Source organism: Myxine glutinosa, chromosome 11, assembly GCF_964187855.1.
Source record: "Myxine glutinosa chromosome 11, kmMyxGlut1.1, whole genome shotgun sequence".
In the NCBI taxonomy this organism is placed as follows: domain Eukaryota; kingdom Metazoa; phylum Chordata; class Myxini; order Myxiniformes; family Myxinidae; genus Myxine; species Myxine glutinosa.
The window spans coordinates 74,286,331-74,308,120 of record NC_136271.1 but is presented as its reverse complement, the minus strand read 5'-3'; the positions used below and the strand labels follow the sequence as shown (position 1 = coordinate 74,308,120).

At 44.6% G+C, this 21,790-nt stretch overlaps 1 protein-coding gene across 1 annotated transcript in view; it reads right to left on the bottom strand.

The window, feature by feature from the left end:
* VPS13B (vacuolar protein sorting 13 homolog B) overlaps positions 1-21,790 on the bottom strand; it is a gene marked incomplete in the record, with an annotated part of 603,006 nt that overhangs the window by 571,809 nt on the left and 9,407 nt on the right. Inside the window, 1 exon segment of the mRNA XM_078786778.1 lies at positions 4,461-4,619. Within this exon segment, the coding sequence (XP_078642904.1) occupies positions 4,461-4,607 (147 nt within the window).

Sequence of the window (21,790 nt, the reverse complement as noted above, 5' to 3'; positions counted from 1 at the left end):
TGACATATGTCATAAATTTAATATTTCAATACAAATGGGTCATAGATCATGTGCATGCAATTTCAGATTTTTAGGATAAGGAATTCGATTAAAACATTTTTGGCTGGTATACCACTTCACCGATGATGTCATCATTATCATGCTTTTGTTCCCCATTGGGAGTACTTGACAATGTGCCAAGTTTCAAATTTTTCCATTCAGCGGTTTCTGAGAAATTCTTTTTTTATTATTTGCTTTTAATCCAAGATGGCTGCCATACCACGTGACCTACGACGTCACAATTATCATAAAAACATCCTGCATGGGTATCACTCCTACCCTGAACGTTTCGTCTTAATCGAACATATGGTTGCTGAGAAAAACGAGGTTTAGCCTGTACGGACGTACGGACGTACAACCCGAAAACATAATGCCTCCGCCGACTTTGTCTTTATCGGCGGAGGCATAAAATAAAATAAAATAAAATAACAAATTTGAATTCCCTTACAAATTCTGTTAGGACGAGGGTTGAGGACCAAGTCACATTTTACATTAGAAAAGGGGAGTGGAGGACAGAGAGTTGAAGTGTGTGGGGCAGAGAAGGAATGGTATTGGAAATGTGGGGTTGAGGCTTTGGTGGTGGTTGAGAACTTGTTGTTGGGAGATGGGGTTCGGGACTTCAAGAAACAAGAGGAGTCGAGGAAAGAGAGTAGAGGTGGGGGGGGAGGGGTAGAGAGGGGACAGAGAGCTGGAAAAGGGGGTTTGAAGACTTGGGGTGGGGAGGGAGCTTTTGAACTTGGGATTGGGGAGGTGGATGAGGACTTGAAGAAGAAAGGAGGAAGAGAGTATGGAGAATTGGGATGGAGGGGACAGAGAGCCAGAGATCTGGGAGAGGGGATTTGAGGACTTGGGGATAGGGAGGGGGCTTGAAATCTCGGGGTGAGAGACTTGTGGCTGAGAGGGGGCAGGTCGAGGGCTTGAAGTCACATTTTACATTACACTGAATTTCTACAGGTCTCTGCCATTACACTGTCAAAGGATATTCCTGGAAAGCTCCCTAAATATTCAACAATCTATTGGAAACTAATTCCCTCACCACAGCCCAGTGGAATTGGGTTGTCTGCTAGTAAATGTTGGCGGACGGACGGACAGACACCAACGTGAGTTTGAGGGTTTTCTTAATAAAACTCAAGAATGTGGAAACGGACATTGCTGAAATTTGGAACATGTTACCTCGAAGTACAAAACATTTACTTCTGAAATGTGCAGCCGATTTCGTCCAGTAGAAGCCGAGAAAACGAATTTTCAGTCCCCATGTTAAAGCTGCATACAGAGAAACAATCCCATATAAAGGGAGGGGCACTTTGCACCTCCCTTGATATAAAATACAGATGGCTATTTCAAAACTGTGAAACCTTGATAGCAACCTCTGTCTCAGGTGAGAAGGTCAACTCTTGCTTTATGACACCTGCAGTCTTTATCAAACCGTGGTGTTCATCATATACTATACTACAATACAAATGTACAATAATTTACACTTTTTACAATAATTTTTCAACATACACTCGGAACCCGTTAATATGCAATCCATGGGAGCCAGGAAAATCGACCGTGTGCTAAGTGAGACCATGTATTACCTATCTTCCAGCGCGAGCGTGGTGGCCGCCATCTTGGATTGTTTCGGGTGACGACGAGTGAAACTAGGTCAATTTTTTTAAAGATACTTTTTCGTAATAAAACAACACATATGTAATAATACTTATACAATTTTTATTATCTATCTATAATTCCACTAATCTCTGTGTGTATGTTTGTTTGTATGTTTGTCTGTGACCGCTGTTTCTCGACAACTACCGGTCCGATATACTTGAAACTTGCCAGGTATATTGCTGGGGACCCGAGGATGTGCCTTTTCAAGGTTTTAAATTAATCGCAGAAGTAGTTACCGAGCTATGTCCAAAAAACGATTCAACCAATCAGAGAGCAGCGAGCTATCACGTGTGCCGAACGTGGCGAACAGACTCTGCCTCGGATGGCACATTTGAGAGCGTATTCATTTATTTCCCGTCGGCAAACTATGTTGCCGTTAAACTATGTTTTAAAACTAATTAAAACTAATTTGCGATTCATCGTAACTGCGATTTGCGACCTTCCGGACAGTCAAATGAGGACGTCACTTCCGGACTTACGTAGCGGCTAGCGGGCGCCATTTGGAGGAGCTGGGAGGACTCAGTCGTGATAGAGTGAGCCTGAGTGAGTATATCAAGACAAGAACAAGATCTAGAAGGAGGTATGTACGGTGCGATTCATATAATATATTGTTTAGTTATCGTCGATGAGGAATTTGGGGGCCCGATTAACTGCAGCGCCATCCGAGCTGCGGCGTCGGGACGATACATTCATTGTACGGTAACATCACGCACTTACGGGCACGTCCTATATATATAGTACGGGCATGCCCTAGTCTATCTATAATTCCAGTAATCTCTGTGTGTCTGTGTGTGTGTCTGTGTGTTTGTCTGTGACCGCTGTTTCTCGACAACCACGGGTCCGATATACTTGAAACTTGCCAGGTATATTGCTGGGGACCCGAGGATGTGCCTTTTCAAGGTTTCATATTAATCGGACAAGTAGTTACCGAGCTATGGCGATTTCTTTACCAAACTCCGCAAGCCGTTCGCTCTGGACCAAACCATTGCATGTAAATAGAGGGGGGGGATTGTCACCGTACTCGCAAGCCGTTCGCTTTGGACCAAACCATTTCATGTAAATAGAGGGGGGGGATTGTCACCGTACTCGCAAGCCGTTCGCTTTGGACCAAACCATTTCATGTAAATAGAGGGGGGGGATTGTCACCGTACTCGCAGGCCGTTCGCTTTGGACCAAACCATTTCATGTAAATAGAGGGGGGGGATATAATTTTAGATATATATATAGTACGGGCATGCCCTAGTACAAAACAATATACAAAAAACATACAAATCAAGAAATATTGTTCAAAATTCAAAATCCATTTGCATGGGTTTGTGGGGAAAACGCGTTTTCTTTCTGCAGACGTGGATACGAAACGTCGATGGAGTCATCACTGGTGATGGTGTTTATACAATGTTTATACATATTTATACAATAGTGTGACTTTGGGTGTGCTGGTGATGATTTAATTCATCAAGAAGTCATCCATTCACTTTTGCTTCTTGGAGCTCTCAGCTATGTCCTTAGACTTCCTCAGAAGACTAGCTGCCTGCAGTGCTTCAAGATGACCACCATGATTGTCAAACCAGTCAATGGCATCCTGTAGAGTGTAGACCCTTGAACACTTCAGCATTGGATTCCGATTCCGATTGGGCCGATTGAATTTGATTGCTCGAAAAAAACGTTTTCAAGTGATGTAAATTGTAAATGATGTAAACGTCGTAGAAACTGAAGGTGATATGATTTGAGTTGAAAAGGATGCCATATTTATATGGGAAGCACTGACTGAGATGAGTCGGGGAGAGAGACAGGTGTCAATGCGTCTTGACACTTTGCAGTTCCCGGGCCCGGCCAGTGGAGATGAAAGGTTAAATCAGCTTACGTAGATAAACACTCGTGTCAATATCATATTAATAATAACTTGTGAAATGTTAAGTAAACCAGAGGTGTTATGATCGTTATGTTGGTGTTATGCGAGCGAACCTTTAGGCACGTGATTTTTTAAAAAATCAAGATGGTGGCCGTGTACAATGTACTACATGCTCGATTCTTGTCATTTTTTGATTTTTTCCCGACTAATTTATCAAAATTTTTGGGTACCAAGGGTCGACCGTGTGCTATCCGAAATCGCATATTAATGGATCGCATATTAACGGGTTCCGTGTGTACTATTTTCGCCGATTTATGTACGATTGCACTTTGACAAAGGTTTGCATGCAAAATACCTGGGATCAATTACAATACCGATTGAAACCAAGGTCGCAATTCTGCTAAAATTATTCTACATGCAACTTATCATTGTAATCAACCCAAGCCTCGTTTTCATATATTCAGAATAAGGCTTTCGTCTAACAACCCGACTTCTCTATGACACCAAAAACAAGCATTCCCCTTTCAATCATCTCTGATTTGTTCAATCAAAAAACTTGTCATCTCAAAAACTTCTTCCTGTTTTTAATACACCTGTGTCTATTTCCACCATAAACACTATTTCAAATTAAACGACTTAAAAATAACTCATAAAAACACTGGAAACTGAACCCATTATTTTCAAATCAACAACCTAGCGAGGCCCACAGCTCACCCCATCAAGCATGTAATTCTTTAAATCTTAAACATGTATAAATTGCAGGGAATACCACAATGTCAAAAACTTTCAAGACCTAATTTGTCAAAGAATTGGCATACTTCCAAATCCACACCTTTCAGTCCCTGGTGGATTGAAGTTAAATCCTCAAACTGTGAGAAAATGTCAAGAGCCGTGAAACGAAAATTGAAGCACGTCATACCTGTTCCAACACCTCGAGCTTGAGTTCCAGCTGATTGAGCACAACGTCGCCGCCCCAAAGTGACAGCTGCAGGTCGGACGGTTTCAAGTTCTTAATGTATCGATTCACATAAGACATCAAGATGGGTGTTACATATGTCTCCAACATTGTCGCTTTTCTCTGTAAATGAACAAATGCACAGAGAGTCTTAAGGTTGGATGAGAAAAAAAAATGTTTTACATACGTAACATTATCATACTGTAATTCAAGAAGTGTGAGAGTGTGTGTGTGCATGGCTGCATGGTTGTTTAGTTGACTTCTATGTACTCCTGAACCACCAGAAGGAATGAATTTTAATTTGGTGGTTGTACTCAGGGGGTTCAAAGGAAGTTTTTAGACAGTAAAAAAAATTAATACACCCAGGAGTTTAAGTTAGGGGGAAGCCCCCGAAGCTCTTCATGTAAATATGTATAGCATAGTGCCGCTCCCCATGAGGGGGATATTATAAATACACCAATTCTGAGTAGTTAACCCATCCTTGTTACACACCCAATCTGTCCACCAAGTTTCATCCAAATCTGTCCTCAACTTTTTGAGATATTCTGCTCACAAACAGACATGAAAACATAACCTACGTCCACCTTAGGTGGCAGAGGTAAATATACACTCATGTGAAATGCACTATACAGCATAATACGATACCATAATATTGGAAAATGCACAATGGAGTATCATGCAATATATGTGTGGATATTTTTTACAGCGTGTGTCTGTCTATCCAGTATATGTAGTCGTGGCCAAAAATCTTGGCACCATTGCACTTTTTTTTCAAATAATGCACCATTTCTTCCAGATAATTGTCGAAATTAAAAAATATTTTGGGATCCACATCTGTATTTCTTTGGTTTGCAGTGGAACAAAACAAAACAAAACTGAAAAAAAAAATCACTAAATCAGCTTATTCCACACAGAAATCCGAAAATGGCTGAGACAATATTATTGGCAACTTTTAGAAGTTGTTCGAAATAATTTGATTTCAAGCAGGTGATTCTCCTTTACTTTGGAATTGAACTCACCTGTGGTGAGTTGCAGGTGCCTGCAATATAAAAAGCACTCAATCAAGCAGTTTGAATAGAGAAAAGGAGTCATTCTGCTGTTTTGCGTTACTGTGTGTACCACAATGAGTATGGAGAAAAGAAAGAAACTAGAGAATTGTCTGAGGAGGTCAGACACAAGACTGTAGCCAAGCATGGACAATCTCAAGACTACAAAAGTCCATCTTCAGAGACCTTGATGTTCCTGTATCCACCATATGCAATGTTATCAGGAAGTTTAAGGCCCATGGCACTGTAGCCAACTTCCCTGGATGTGGCCGCAAAAGACAACTTGATCAAAGGTTGCAGCGAAGGATTGTTCGAATGGTGGAGAAAGCACCTCTCATCAACTGCCAAACAGATTCAAGCTGACCTTCAGACAGAAGGTACAACAATTTCAACTCTCACCATCTGTCACCAACTCAATGAAAGGGGATTCTATGGTAAGAGCCATGATCATGATTTATCTGCCATGATCTTTCCTGGGAAAACCACATTTCCAAGCTGGCCTCCAAATTTAGTCGCCGACTGGGCATACTCCATCGTGCGAAGTCCTTCCTTGGCACACCTGACCTCCTCACCAGATACAAGGCTTTCATCCACAGCTCAATAGAATACTGCTCTCCCCTCTGGGCTGGTGCTCCTGCCTCACACCTAGCCCGGATTCACGGTTGAAACCAAACCTTTCAGAATCATTGGAATCTCCCGCGATGAAGCTGATTGCGAGGGCCTTTCACTCACACACCGCAGGCAGGTAGGTGGTCTTTCTGTCTTCTACCGACTCCTTTCCGGCCGACCTCCCCCAGCTCTATCTGTGCTCTGTCCCCCAAATATTCCTGCAGGTCGCACAAGATCTGCCAGCAACCCTCTTCTGGTGAAATTGTCAAAATCAAGACTCTCTGCTCACCTTCACTCTTTCATTCCTCTTTACTCCCGCCTCTGGAACAAACTCACTCACTCTCTTCAATCCCACTCCTCCCTCCAGGTCTTTAAAACAGCTGTTCACCACCATCTCTTATCTTCCCCCATCCAAAACCTTGATCTTTTCTACTCCCGCTAATTCACCCCAGATCCACTTCTTTGAAATACCAACTTCTTTCCTGGAAGTCCTTGCAGTGTCCATGTGTTTTATACTTCTCCCAGTCTCCCACCCCCCCCCCCCCTTCCCATGCCTCCTCCCCCCAAGCCATCTCCATCCCACAGATCTCCCGATGTCCCTGCTCTCAAATGTAGTACTCTTGTGCTTCCCCCTCTCTCCCCATCTAGTCTACAGCTCCCCTTATTATATGTTTTATGCTTTTTTTTAATGTCCTTTTTTTTGTTGTTGTGATTGATGTTAGCTCTTTCACGAGCCTCGATCTTGTATTTAAAAAAAATAAAAATAAAAATAAAATAAAATAAAAGGAGACCCAGGAGGACCCCACTGCTAAGAGAGACACATATGAAAGCCTGACTGGGGTTTGCCACAACACACCTGAACAAGCCAAAATCCTTCTGGGAGAATGTCCTGTGGGCAGACGAGACCAAATGAAAGCTTTTTTGTAAAGCACATCATCTTTATGTTTACAGAAAACAAAATGAAGCGTTCAAAGAAAAGAACACCTTCCCTACAGTAAAACATGGAGGAGGTTCAGTGATGTTTTGGGGTTGCTGTGCTGCCTCTGGCACTGGGTGCCTTGAATGTGTGCATGGCATCATGAAATCAGGAAATTACCAAGGCATTTTGGAGTACAATGTTCAACCCCCATTGTCAGAAAGCTGGGTCTCTGTTTTAGGTCATGGATCTTGCAGCAGGACAATGACCCCAAACACACTTCAAAAAGCACTCAGGAATGGTTCAAGACAAAACGCTGGACTGTCCTGAAGTGGCCAGAAATGAGTCCAGATCGAAATCCCATGAAACACCTGTGAGGATATCTGAAAGCAGCAGTTGGGAGAAGGTACCCTTCAAATCTGGAAGAACTGGAGCAGTTTGCACAAGAAGAGTGGGACAAACTGTCAGTAGAGAGGTGTAGGAAGCTCATTCATGGCTATAGGAAGTGCTTGACTGCAGTTATTTTGTCCAAAGACTGTGCTACCAAATATTACATCTAGGGTGTCAATAACTTTGTCAATGCAATTTCTTTTTATTTTCTGATTTGAAAGGATATAGGTGCCTTCATTATGACATCATAAATCGACAAGTAGAACGCTTGATCTGATCAGTATGAAATTTCTTGAGTGTAATCTTGGGATAAATTGGTCGAGAAAACGAAATGACGTCATCGCTCAAGCAGCCATATTTTTATGGCAGAGCCCGTAGAGCAATGCCATCTGGAACAGTGTTTGTCTCTCCGTCCAGTGTATGTATGTCCCTCACAAACATCCACCAATCAGAGCTGAGGATCTGGTCACATGACAGGGATACAGCAGATCCTTCACTCAACAGATCCAAGCTATGCCGTTGTTGGACTATCAGTCTTGTTTGTTTCTACAAGAGTGGGGCTCATGGAAGAATAATGTTAAATTGACAGTGGCGTAGCGGGAGAAGGGGAGGAAACACTGAAGTCAACAAGCAAGAGGGTTGGGTTCGGAAGGATAAATTGGGGTTATAAAGATCATTGGTCAGGATGGGGATAACATGAGGTGGTGGTCAGGATGGGGACTGCCTGCTTGAAGCCCTGGGGTAAGTGTGGGAAAGAACAGCTGTAGAACAGCCAACTCGTTCCATAGATGGGAATAATCAGGTACAAAGGAGTCGAGTTGTGTCCTCATCCTGGATTGTGAAAGTTTATCCAGTAGGGGATTACTGGAAGAATGCATGCATGCTGGAGTTGCTGGGGATAGTCAGAGGACTGAGAGAACAGAGGCAGCAATATCGGAGAATAAGTGTTTTTTTTAATAAATAAATAAATAAAAAAAACAGAGAACACCGACCTGCACGTGATGTGAAAGAAATGTCAGACCGTGTGCTTTGGCCTCATAGTGGGACATTCTCATTATGATGAAAGCTTAATACTTCACAGATTCCAGGACGGACAGATTATGCTGAGGCACCAGTCCATTCGGGAGAGCAGTAACCCATTGAGCTACTTGACACCAGCCTATTTCAATCCACTGCAGGATGAAAGGCCTTCCTTAGAGTACATTCCTTTCTATCTCCTGCCATTCTGGGTTATTGTATCAATTTTGATTATGATTGTACCACGTGGTAAAATTGTGGTTATTGTACGTGGTTATTGTACCACGCTTTATCAATTTTGTATCTCTATCTATTGTTCCAACTTCCTCTGCTTTGTCCAGGTACCTATATCATTTCTTACTACACAACCCCAATTAATCCAGCTTTCTTGTGGGATTGGCGGAGGAGTTCGTTTGGCCCAAAGTCTTCACAAAGCAGTTGGCCAGGCCTGAAGAAATGCAATTGGAGATAAGTTGAGCAAAAATTTGTAATTTGTTTAGGGTGAGTGTGATAAAACTCACCTACTCTTCACCATAGCGTAGACCCCTATGCGATATTTAACATCCATCCACTGATGCTAGCAGACAGAACACCCAGCGTAATGTCCCACCGAGAGATGGCGGACTTTATGATGCAAAGCCCTGCCTGTGAAGCACCAATCCAACAGGTAACAGTCATGTCGGGAATTGAACCCAGACAAGACATCTCAAAAGTACAGTAAGTGCACTACATCTGTACCATCCCAGTAAGTGGACTACCTCTGTACCGTCCTGTCGGACAAATCTCTAGGATGCCAGCTTACAATCCTTATCGTCCGTACGTTCTTCTGGATATCTGTCCAGCCCAGTACCATTTCAGCTTAAACTGTATATTCTGATGAATAGTCATCAAATTAAATTTAAATTTTCTGTCTCACCATGAGCTTCTCTGCTTGTCTCTAGCTTATACCAAGATAGCATCGTTCCAAGGCTCTTTCCATGGTGATCAGTTTCTGTTCCATCAACTTTGTCAAAGATCACATTTCACTGTCATAGGTCATTGCTATGATCACACACATTGCAAGATTTCTTGTTAAGATAAAGAGCAGCTTACGCTCCATGACATTTTAAAATTTCAAAATGCTGTCCATGCTGCTCTGGTATGTCTCTTCACTTCTGCAGTGATCTCTAATCCATATTGTACACTGCTTCTTTCATATTCCATCTCCAGACACTGCATGATGTCATGCAAATCATTAAATCATTATCAGGTTTGCAAATACTCTTCGGGGATAATACACAGCTTGAATGTAGCAATCACTCCCTGGTCCTCATATCACCTATACAACTACTTCTTTCATACAGTCCTAAAACATCCATTTTTACTTCAATAGTGATGGCCTTCCTCTGTCTTTTGCTCATACGAACAACCTTGCTACTCCACGGACGCTTTCCAGTCATGATTGCAAGGGTTACGCTTATTACAGTGGCACAATTCACGCACAAAATGGGAAACATCACTACATGCACGACGTCAAGATGGAGGGTTTCCCGAAACCGAGGGAGAGGGAAGGCAATCTAGCCAGAAACCGGGTGTTATCGCAAACACGTTTTCATGATGTTCAGTGCAAAAATTTAAATCACAACATTACTCACTAAAGTCATGTAATTCCAAAAAATGGTAAAAATGACAAGCACACTACTCCAAAAATGCGCAAACACCACACGCATAAAACGCAAGTTTGCCTTACTAGAATTGGAATGTAAGCCATTAACAGTATGGTGACAATACACACAAGGAAATGGTAGTATGTTTTTATGCCTCCGTTGATGAAGTCGCAGGAGGCATTATGTTAACAGGTTGTCCGTCCGGCTGTATGTACATCCGTCAATCCGTCCGTGATAGGTTTTCGTTACTGCGATAACTTGAGAATGCCTGAAGGGATCTTAGTCAAACTTGATGAAGGTATGTATGAGGTAAAGGTAAAGAGGTAAAGATGAGGTAAAGATGAACTGATTAAATTTAGGGGTCACAAGGTCAAAGGCCAAAGGTCAGAGGTCATGTTGGGTAAAAATCCTGTTACCGCGATAACTTGTGAACCAGTGATGGGATTCTGACCAAATTTGGTACACTTATGTAGAATGATGTAAAGATGAACCGATTAGATTTTGGGGTCAAGAGGACAAAGTCTGTATGATGTCTATAACTTGAGAATGGCTGAAGTGATCTAATTCAAACTTGGTACAGGTATGAACAGTCGTTGCCAAAAATATTGGCACCCTTCCACTTTTATCAAATAATTCACAATTTCGTCTAAAAAATAAGTTGAAATTCACAAAAGTATTTGGTCTCCACAATTCTTTATTTCACTGTTAGTTTACAGAACATTTGTTTTTGATTCAGAACTTAATATATCCTTTTAAATCAGAAAATAAAAAGAAATTGCATTGACCAAAGTATTGACACGCTAGACTTAATATATGTAGCACAGCCTTTGGACAAAATAACTGCAGTCAAGCACTTCCTATAGCCATGAATGAGCTTCCTACACTTCTCACCTGGCAGTTTGGCCCACTCCTCTTGTGCAAACTGCTCCAGTTCTCCCAGATTTGAAGGGTGCCTTCTCCCAACTGCTGTTTTCAGATCTCCCCACAGGTATTCGATGGGATTTCGATCTGGACTCATTTGCTTGTCACTTCAGAACAGTCCAGCATTTTGTGTTAAACCATTCCTGGGTGTTTTTTTAACTGTATTTGGGGTCATTGTCCTGCTGCAAGACCCATGACCTTCGACAGAGGCCCAGCTTTCTGACACTGGGTTGAACATTGCGCTCCAAAATGCCTTGGTAATCTCGTGATTTCATGATGCAATGCACACATTCAAGGCACCAAGTGCCAGAGGCAGCACAGCAACCCCAAAACATCACTGAACCTCCTCCATGTTTGACTGTAGGGAAGGTGTTCTTTTCTTTGAAGGCTTCATTTTGTTTTCTGTAAACATAGAGATGATGTGCTTCACCAAAAAGCTCTAATTTGGTCTCATCTGTCCACAGGACATTCTCCCAGAACGATTTTGGGTTGTTCAGGTATGTTTTGGCAATCTCTAGTCATGCTTTCTTATGTCTCTCTCTCAGCAGTGGGGTCCTCCTGCATCTCCTACCATAGAACACCTTTCATTGAGTTTGAGACGGATGGTGCGAGTCGAAACTGTCATACCTTGGGTCTGAAGGTCAGCTTGAATCTGTTTGGCAGTTCATCGAGGTGCTTTCTCCACCATTCGAACAATCCCTCGCTGCAATCTTCGATCAAGTTTTCTCTTGCGGCCACATCCAGGGTGGTTGGATGCAGTGCCATGGGCCTTAAACTTCCAGATAGCATTGCGTACGGTGGACACACGAACATCAAGGTCTCTGGAGATGGACTTGTAGCCTTGAGATTGTCCATGCTTGGCGACAATCTTGTGTTTGACTACCTCAGACATTCTCTGGTTTTCTTTCTTTTCTCCATGCTCATTGTGGTACACACAGTGACACAAAACAGCAGAATGACTTCTTTTCTCTATTCAAACTTGTTGAATGAGTGATTTTTATATTGCAGGCACCTGCAACTCACCACAGGTGAGTTTCATTCCAAAGTGAAGGAGAATCACCTGCTTCAAATCAAATTATTTCTAGCAACTACTAAAAGGTGCCAATAATATGGTCCCGGCCATTTTAGGATTTCTGTGTGGCATAAGCTAAGATTTAGTAATTTTTTCAGCTTTTATTGTTTTGTTCCACTGCAAACCAAAGAAATACATATGTGGATACCAAAATATTTTTTAACTTCAACAATTTTCTGGAAGAAATGGTGCATTATTTGAAAAAAGTGCAAGGGTGCTCATATTTTGGGCCACGACTGTATAATGACGTAAATTAACTGATTAGATTTTGGGGGCAAGGTTCAAAGGTCAAAGTCCGAATAGGTCTATAACTTGAGAGCAGCTAAAGTTATCTCATTCAAACTTGGTACATGTATGTATAATGATGTAAAGATTAACTGATTAAATTTTGGGGTCAAGAGGTCAAAGTGCCCCCCACAATAGGTATTTGCTTTCTTCTCAGAAACTACACACACAATTTCGATGAAACGTGATCACAACCTTCACCACACACCCGTGCTGTACCAAAGTTTGTTCACAACATTAAAAAAAATTCAGCCATGATGTACCAATGTTTGGTTTGTTCAAGGCATTAGAAAAATTGGGGTCTTACGAGGTATATGGGGTTGGTGGAGGGGGGGGGCATCTTTTGAGCAAGGAAGCTGATATTTGGACATGACAGTGACCAAGCGATTTGGCTATAAATGATATTTTTGATGTATTGATTAATCATTTAATTGATTAATTATTTATCTATTAAGCCATTAATTAATTATTTTTTCCTATTAATTAAATATTTAATTAATTTTCAAAAAGTTACAGCTTCAGATGAAACGCTGTTGGTTTTGGTATGCTATTAGCCAATTAAGAAATTAATTATTTTACGATTATTATTTATTTATTTTAATTACACAATTAATCAATCAATTATTGTACACTGCTCCCTCCAAATGCTGTCTCCATGTGCTGCAAGGCAGGCATCGCCGGGTACCAAAGGCAACCGGCGATGTCTTGTGCTGGAGGATATGTTATTTATTTATTTTGAATGGGGGAGGTGTACTTTGAATGTATACTCTACTTCTCATATTCATTTTTAAGTCTGATCTTCTGACAATCCAAATTTAGTTGTGCCATCTCACGTTTCAGTTGTTCAGTATGGTTTGAAATCGACTCATTTGTGTTGTCATAAGCCGGTTTAATTTCCCTCCATTGACATTTATTCCTTTATTTATAGTGAGCCTGGTGTTGGCTTAGCGGTCAGGGTGCCGGCTTGGGATCCTAGGATCCTGGGTTCGAATCCCGGTCGATCGCTGAATTAACACCTGGGGGGTTGACTCAGCCCGTCATCCTTCCAAGGTCGGCAAATTGAGTACCAGCTTGTTGGGATGAATGATCCCGGTGTGTACCCCGGTTTAGAATAGGTACACCGTATCCCTGCGCATCGTAAGAGCGTGACCAAGGGTTGGCGTCAGGAAGGGCATCCGGCCATAAAACATTGCCTCAAACAGGGAACCATGATTGTCATGGGGCCCGCAAGGCTAACCCCCGCTCTAGCGGGGAAAATGGCTTTAAAACGATCATTCATTCATTCATTCATTCATTCATTTATAGTTAGCCAGTCAAACAATCCTCCTAGGTATGCAGTGAACAATTGAGGAGTTTGCATCACCATGTCTCACACCTTTTTAGATGCTGATCTTGTCACTACTTCAGTGAAGTATGAAGGACGATGTTCCCCCATTGTAGCCCACTACATAAGTTGACATATCTGGTGTTGAGTGTTCGGTCGGATAGAGCTTATATGACGACATAGGCTCACACACCGACTGTCGAAGGCCATGTTTGGCACAAGGACAATTTCATTTCTTCCGATTTTTCCAGAATCTGATTTATTTGAAGTCAATCCACTGTTTAGTATGCACTTCCAAAACCAGTTAACAAGCTAACCAGCTTGCTCGCATTGTTCGTTATTGTCCAGTTTAATGGCTCCCTTATCTGATCATGTCAGGCCACGTTTACTGCGAGGAAGCGTGTGATGCAGTCAGGGTTTGTCTCAGGCATTTGACTTCAATATAGCAGACATTACTTACTTATCCTCTTCGTCCGGATGGGACATAAGGCTCCCACAAGCCTTCACCATTTATCTCTATCCTTAGCTACATTCTGTCTCTCACACCATGTTCAACCCATATCGTCCAACTCAGCTACCATAGTCCTATGCCAAAGTTGTTTTTGGCCTGTCAGGTTTCCCCTTTCATGGCGACCTGTAAAGGAGAGAGCCATCAGTGGTGCCATTATAAGGTGTTCATTTATTGCCGCAAAGAGCCAGGTGATCTAGGAAGATGGCTGTGAACGGAAACTGCGGAAGAATGTGCACGATTTGACTGCCTCACATCCTCAGCTCACGTATGCGATTCAAGTTGTGAAAAGTTAATCCTGTCAATTTACAATTTCTTGGTAAAATAATATTTGTTATCTAAAGTCATCAAAGTTTACTGATAACAGGTCACATATGTCCTCATACGATAAAGGTTTCAGATAATATTACAGTTTTGACCAGGAAATTAAGGTAGAGTTAAAACTGCAGTTGTACTCTCATATATATATATATATACTTCCTGGCAATTTAAGTTGGGATGGATGAGTCAAAGGAAGGATGAACGAGTGGAAGGAAGGATGGATGGGTGGCAGGAAGGCTAGATGAGTGGAAGGAAGGATGGATGAGTGGAATGAAGGATGGACGAGTGGAATGAAGGATGGATGAGTGGATGGTAGGATGGATGAGTGGAAGGTAGGATGAGTGGAAGGAAGGATGGATGAGTGGAATGAAGGATGGATGAGTGGAATGAAGGATGGATGAGTGGATGGTAGGATGGATGAGTGGAATGAAGGATGGATGAGTGGAAGGTAGGATGGATGAGTGGAAGGTAGGATGAGTGGAAGGAAGGATGGATGAGTGGAAGGAAGGATGGATGAGTGGAAGGAAGGATGGATGAGTGGAAGGAAGGATGGATAAGTGGAAGGAGGGATGGATGAGTGGAAGGAAGGAAGGATGGATGAGTGGAACGAAGGATGGATGAGTGGAAGGAAGGATGGATGAGTGGAAGGAAGGATGGATAAGTGGAAGGAAGGATGGATGAGTGGAAGGAAAGATGGATGAGTGGAAGGAAGGATGGATAAGTGGAAGGAGGGATGGATCTCTCAAAGGAATAATTTCCTTTGCTTTTTAATGCAAGATGACCTAGCATCCTAGATCAACCTACGATGAGGAGCAATGTGCTGAATCCCCTCCAACAATAATTGTCTGTGGCGCTTCGATTTTTTTGCAAGTGCATCATTTCAATTGGATGTTGGAGATATGGGCGGGGTTTCACAGGCTAATTGCCTGCTTAGATGCGCACAACTAAATGTCTGTCGTAAATTGCTATTTTGGAAGGGTAATTAGCTGTGCGTGTACAAATATGTTTTTGTCATCGTTTTAAGGGTTAGGAATGTGTTAGCAAGATGCACGCAAAACGCCTTTCGTAAATTTGGCCCCTAGTATCCAAATCCGGATTCGGATCTTCACCAAAATCGAATCAATTCGTCCTCGTCACACAACCTGTCCACTAAGTTTCATCGGAATCAGTCCATAACATTTTTTGAGATTTCTGCTCACAAAAAAAAAAAAAACAGACAAACCACCAAACAGGGGTGAAAACATAACCTCAATCCACCTTAAGTGGCAGAGGCAATAAAGCCGATTAGTGCAAAATTCATTATAATACCATGCTGATGAGTGCAAAATACAGTATAATACCGTGCTGATGAGTGCAAAATACAATATAATACCATGCTTTGAGTGCAAAATACAGTATAATACCATGCTGATGAGTGCAAAATACAGTATAATACCGTGCTGATGAGTGCAAAATACAGTATAATACCGTGCTGATGAGTGCAAAATACAGTATAATACCGTTCCGATGAGTGCAAAATACAGTATAATACCGTGCTGATGAGTGCAAAATACAGTATAATACCATGCTGATGAGTGCAAAATACAGTATAATACCGTGCTGATGAGTGCAAAATACAGTATAATACCATGCTGATGAGTGCAAAATACAGTATAATACCATGCTGATGAGTGCAAAATACAGTATAATACCGTGCTGATGAGTGCAAAATACAGTATAATACCGTGCTGATGAGTGCAAAATACAGTATAATACTGTTGCGGATATGGGATTTGGCCTCCATCCATATCCGCTTGTAAATATTCCCCTATTTCCCCAATACTCCCCAACTATCCCCAATCCCCCATTCCCTAGTCCCATTGTCTGTAAACAACACTCTGTAGCCCCGACCTTCGCCTTTTTCCCCCATTAAATGTCGTGCCCAGGTTCACCGCATCTCACGTAGACAACTATAGGACATCTTGCTAGTTATTCTTAGTCTATGTCAGTTAAGGACTCGTTTCCATTAATTCTGACTCTTTGTTGCACCAGAATGTGATTGTATGGCACCGTTAGTAAGTTTAGGACCTCCCAATACCTCCCCGCATCTCTTCCTCATGGAACAACAACACCAACAACAACAACAACAGCGGCGGCGGCGCGGCGACGGCGCGGGGAGTGTGCGTCCTCACTCCGGCTTGGTTAGCCGCCATTGAACATGTGCTCCGACGGGGTTACCACGCAGGGGCTCACTGTCAGCTCCTCGTAAAGGGCAGAGCCCGGTAACCCCCCGCACCCAATAAGAAGCGGCGGACCGATTCCATCTGGGGCGGAGCTAACGAGCCGAGGGCGTGTCACTCCCCGCTGGACATGCGCAGGAAGACGGAGGTGACGTGAGATGCGCCTCAGCTTGGAGAAGAAAGGACGCCACCTCCAAGCGCTGAATACCTCCCCGCCGCTCTGGACCGGACCGGGTCGATTCTGCCCCTGAGCCAAGGTGCACCTTGAGCCATCGACTGCCTGCCCTTCCTTGCCATCAATCCCTGTGTGAGTCAGTCTTGTCCCGTTTGTCTGTGGTCTGTCGGGGCTAAGATAAGACCGTGTCTAAGTGCCCATCTTTCTGTGCTGTACCTCTGTGCCGTGTAATCTAAACGTTCTGCATAACCCATATTATATCCTCCTCCGGAGGTCTTGAGAACTGTACCCCTGGTGTCGTGTCATTTAACCCAGCCGTTGTGTCCTTTCCTTCATTGATTTAGCATAGCGCGATTCGGCCAACGTTCGAGTGTAATCGGGTAACTTGTGCGAACACGGCGGCCATTCCGCTCGGTCAAGCAACATCTAAGCCGTGTCCGTAACAATTGGTTGTCAGGAGTTGGATTCGGACATGGGACTAAATTTGTTAGGCCCAAATTTTGGAACACCAATTGTACTATTAGAGTAACAATTGGTGTCGGGAAGTGAGATTGGACCCGGAGCGCGTTTCACGCGCTCAAAATTATAACGGCGAAATTTGATTGTGTTTTACAAAAAAAAATAAAAACCCGAATTTTGAAAGTCGTGCTATGGCGGATCAAGACGGCTGGGTTCCGGTAGAGGAGAGTGGGGTAGAATCGACCCAGGAACCCAGGGAAGAAGTGGGGAAAATGGTGGAGGAGAGTAAAGAAGGTGTGGTTGAGGAGGTATCAGGTGCACAAAATGGCGCTCTCGCGCACGTGGTTACAGCGGCACCAAATTTTGCCGCGCCCTTTGTACCAACGGTGGAAGACATGCAATTAATTATGGCTGAAATGGAGGCCCTTTTGGACAGGAACAGGGAGCGATTGTTAAACCAAATGGAAGCAATAACGAACGGATTGGGAAACCAAATGGAAGCAATAACGAACGGATTGGGAAACCAAATTGAAGCAATAACCAACAGAATGGATGACCGCATGCAAAAACGTGGGGAGACCATGGATCGCATGGTGGGCGAAAGGGTCCCAGGGGTGCACGAGGAGGTAAAGCGGGTCGAAAAGCGCTGGTTGAGCGAAGCGGAGGAAAGCACGGGTACAATGACGGGGGTATAAATCGCGACACGGGGTTTGGAAAAGCCGGCGACCGATGAGGTAAACGGAATTTTATTAAAGCCAGCGGTCGTCGAGGTGAGTAAAGAAAAAGCGGAAGTGGGAATTAAAATTGAAGAGATGACGGAGGTAGCCCGGGAATTGCAGGGAGAAATGGAATATGTGCAAAGTCCCTGCTCACATCACGATGCTGTGCTTAACCCGAATGGAAGTTTGCAGGTTTTGGTGCAGGGAGGAAGAAGAACCCCGAAGGTGAGACGTGCTGTATATTGTGCGGGTAGATTTTGTAAAAGGATGTTTAGCGACAAAAGAATTGTCGCGCGCTTGGGATCGAGGAAGCATCTGGGCGTTGGTGGAGGGTCCCGTGTGAGTGGAAATGGCACGCGTGGGAGGAAAAAGTGTGCGTCGGCGAGTGGGTGTGTTATAAAGTGTGGGAGTGAAACCGAGTGCGAGCGAGAATGCACGTCGGGGTGTACGGAGTGTACGTGCGAGGGTGAGAGTGACACGAGGAGTGAGTTGGTGGTGGAGCGGGTGCGAGAATGCACGCTTGGAATGGTTGAGGGTGTGCGAGGAAGCACACCTGAGTGGGTCATGGCACGAGTGTGGGAGAGCCCATCTGAGCGCGTTAGTGGGTGGATGCCAGAGTGTACGCCCATGGTGAGTGTTACGGAGGACGTAACGGAGGAGAGGTGTGGACCGAGGTGTGCGCGAGAGGTGTGGTGTGTAACAGGGAGAGCGTTGGTGGAATGTACGGACGGCGTTGGAACGCCGGGTTTTGTGAGGGTGAAAGGGGTAGCGTATGCGTGTGAGCATGCAAGTAAAGCATCGACGGTAACCAGGTTAGCGGTTAGGGCGACGGATAGCCGATGCGAGCACTCGGTGCGAGGGGTGCTTTGTTGGGTGCGAGGCCCGGCGCGGGTCGATGCTGCGTCGCTTCTCTTCGAAGCGTCGTTGCCGATTCGGGCTTGGCCCCACCCCGCACGGTCGAGTCCGGGCCTTGGCGGGCGAGGCAACCGGTCCGGTTCAAGGGCGAGTGGGAGGAAGCGGAACGGTGCCCCCTCGTGGGGACGGGGTTCCGACCGGGGGAGATTGAGCCATCGGGCCCAGGACCGCAAGGTGCCGCGCCGAAATGGTGCGTGGAATCTCGGTCCAACCAAACCACCTCCCTTGAACCGAAAGCCGGACGGATTCAACCTGCAGGCGACCAAACCACCCGAATTCATTGCTCGGCTTTACGAACCGAGTTTAATGATGTCACGGCGCACCGAGAGGATCTAATAAGTAGACGGGTGATGAGGATAGTGTTTTGGCCCCGAAATTAGAAAAACAAAATTTGATGATTGGCAAAGGATTGGCAGTAATGATTGGCAGATGATGAGTAGTGATTGGCAAATTTTTGATTTGTTGAAATTTGATGTGCAAAATTGGTAGTGGGAGATGCCCGATGTGGTGGGATGGCAACTCTGTCATCCCTCACAAAAGTGGGGCAAATGCGCTATAGTTTATGGGGTGTATGGCAGTGAAAACTAGCCCGGGTGGGTTAGGTTATATTGTGTGTAGGGATCTAGCGAAGATGACATCAGGTGACAAGATTTAAGTAGGAGACTTGATACCTGTAGTGGGGACGCAGGTAGATTAGTGTGGATTATAATGACGAGGGAGCGCAATAGTTTAAAGGGACGACTGGGAAGCGCGAGTTTCAGAGGGGAGTAGTTAGATGAGATGATGCCGTGTGTGTGAGAACTGGACAGGTGTGTGGAGCAGTGGATGAGTAGTGAGTGTTGTGGATCAGCGCGAATGCGCTTGGGGAGAGAAGGGTGCAGGTGGCACCAGGTGTGAGAGCACAGGTGTGCAAGTACAGGTGTGTGGAATATATGGAGCAGAGAATGAGTGGTGTGGAGAGAGTTGGAGTAAGTGGTACGGGGTGGTGTGCATGGTGCGAAGGTGTGGATGGGGGAAGAGTGGACCCCTTTCACGAGTACCCGGGGCGGGTAGTGTAAGTGTTAGGTAGAGGGTATAGGTAAATTGTGGTTGGATATTGGCATTTGTGGTGCGGTTGCAGAATGGTATTGTGGATGGGTGCATTAGTGTTGTGGAAATGGCTGGGCGTGTAGCCTGTTAGTGTGTGTAGTTGGTTAGGCACTCCACCACTGTGAGGATGTCGGCCAGGTGAGGCCGCAGGTGGGCTCTGGGAGCCGTTAGTGTCAGTGGGGCCCGAGGATCCGGAGGACGGACCCGGGTAGCCCAGTGCCAGAGAGGGCACCGAGTGGGGAGAGCGCCAGAGGGCCTTCCCCAGGTAGTTAGGTTAGGGTAAGGAGCAGGTAAGCTCGGAGGCAACTGCAGTGGTGGAGGTGTGCAGGTGGGTAGACCTGCTGGGAGAGCTACACGTCACAGCCCAGAAATTGTGCGAAGGCACCGGGAGATGAATCGGGGGAGTGAGACCCCAAATTGAGAGGCACCACAGTTTGGTCAATGGGAATTGGTTTTTAGAACCCATAGAGTAAGTTGGCCAATGGATTGGCAGGGAAAGACCCCGGGTAGTGTAAAGTGTGTTAATGTCATTTAGAGGATAGTTAGGATTGAAGTCTCCTCGCACCATCTACATGCACTCACCTGAGATGACGTACCTCCACACCATGCCATGTTTTGTTATTTTATTGTGCAGATGTTTGGAATGTGAGACGCATCATGACGTGGGTGTGACATTGTGTTTTGTTGTTCCATCTCTTCCTCCTTATGAGGATTGATGATGAATTTGGTGATGGCAAATTTTGGATAGAGGGATTGTGGAGACGAATTTGGTATAGGGGAAATATGGGGAAGACGTGACAGTAGTGACGAATTTGTAAATGTGTAGATTTTTGTACATATGGGGTAAGGGCAAGGGTAGGGTAGGTGACAGGGGGGTGACGTACGGTAGGGACGAGCTTTCTCACTTCGCCCTCCGTACGCATTTCGCCTTGCATTGCCTTATTGATGTGTACCCTTGTGACCTTACCCCTCGTTCATTGTCTTTCCCCTTTTGTCTCCCACATGACCTGTGCGCCATTGGGTGCCGAGGGGAGCGTGCGTGAGTCGGCCATTGTGCGCCCGGCACTCTCAGAACCAGCTGTCTGCATCGATGCACCACATTATGGACCACATGCCTGTGGCCGAGCACCACTGATGGACCCCATGGGTTGGGGCATGGCCCCTCTGCTGGAACCGGCCATGAGGGCCCGAAATCTTGCTGGCGGACCTTGGCCACAGGGCACCGATGCCCCACAGGTGAACCACACGTAGTCGGCCCTGTGGGCCATAAATAAAGAAAATAAAAAGGACACATGGGGCACACTTTATTGCAAATAGGCCGCCAGTAAGAAAATGAAAGAAAGACAACTGGAAGACAATAATAATAACCAGCAGAGGGAGCCGAAGAGCAAGAGACACCTGCAGGGTTAGGGGTTGTTGTTTTTATTGTCATGAACAATGGTGACTGCACCGATTGGTGCTTGAGGGTGCTTTGGTGCGTTTTTGGGTGCTTTAATGGTGCATTGATGCAGAGCAGACTGTCTCCCCCCCAGAAAGAACAATCACAGGTCCTGGGTTAGTCTTGTAAATAAAGTAGCATCAATTGTAAATAATGCTCCCTACCGGCTGTATGTTTAGTTTGAGGATTCTTTCCGCGATTCGGTTATCCTGTGGGTGTGTTTCT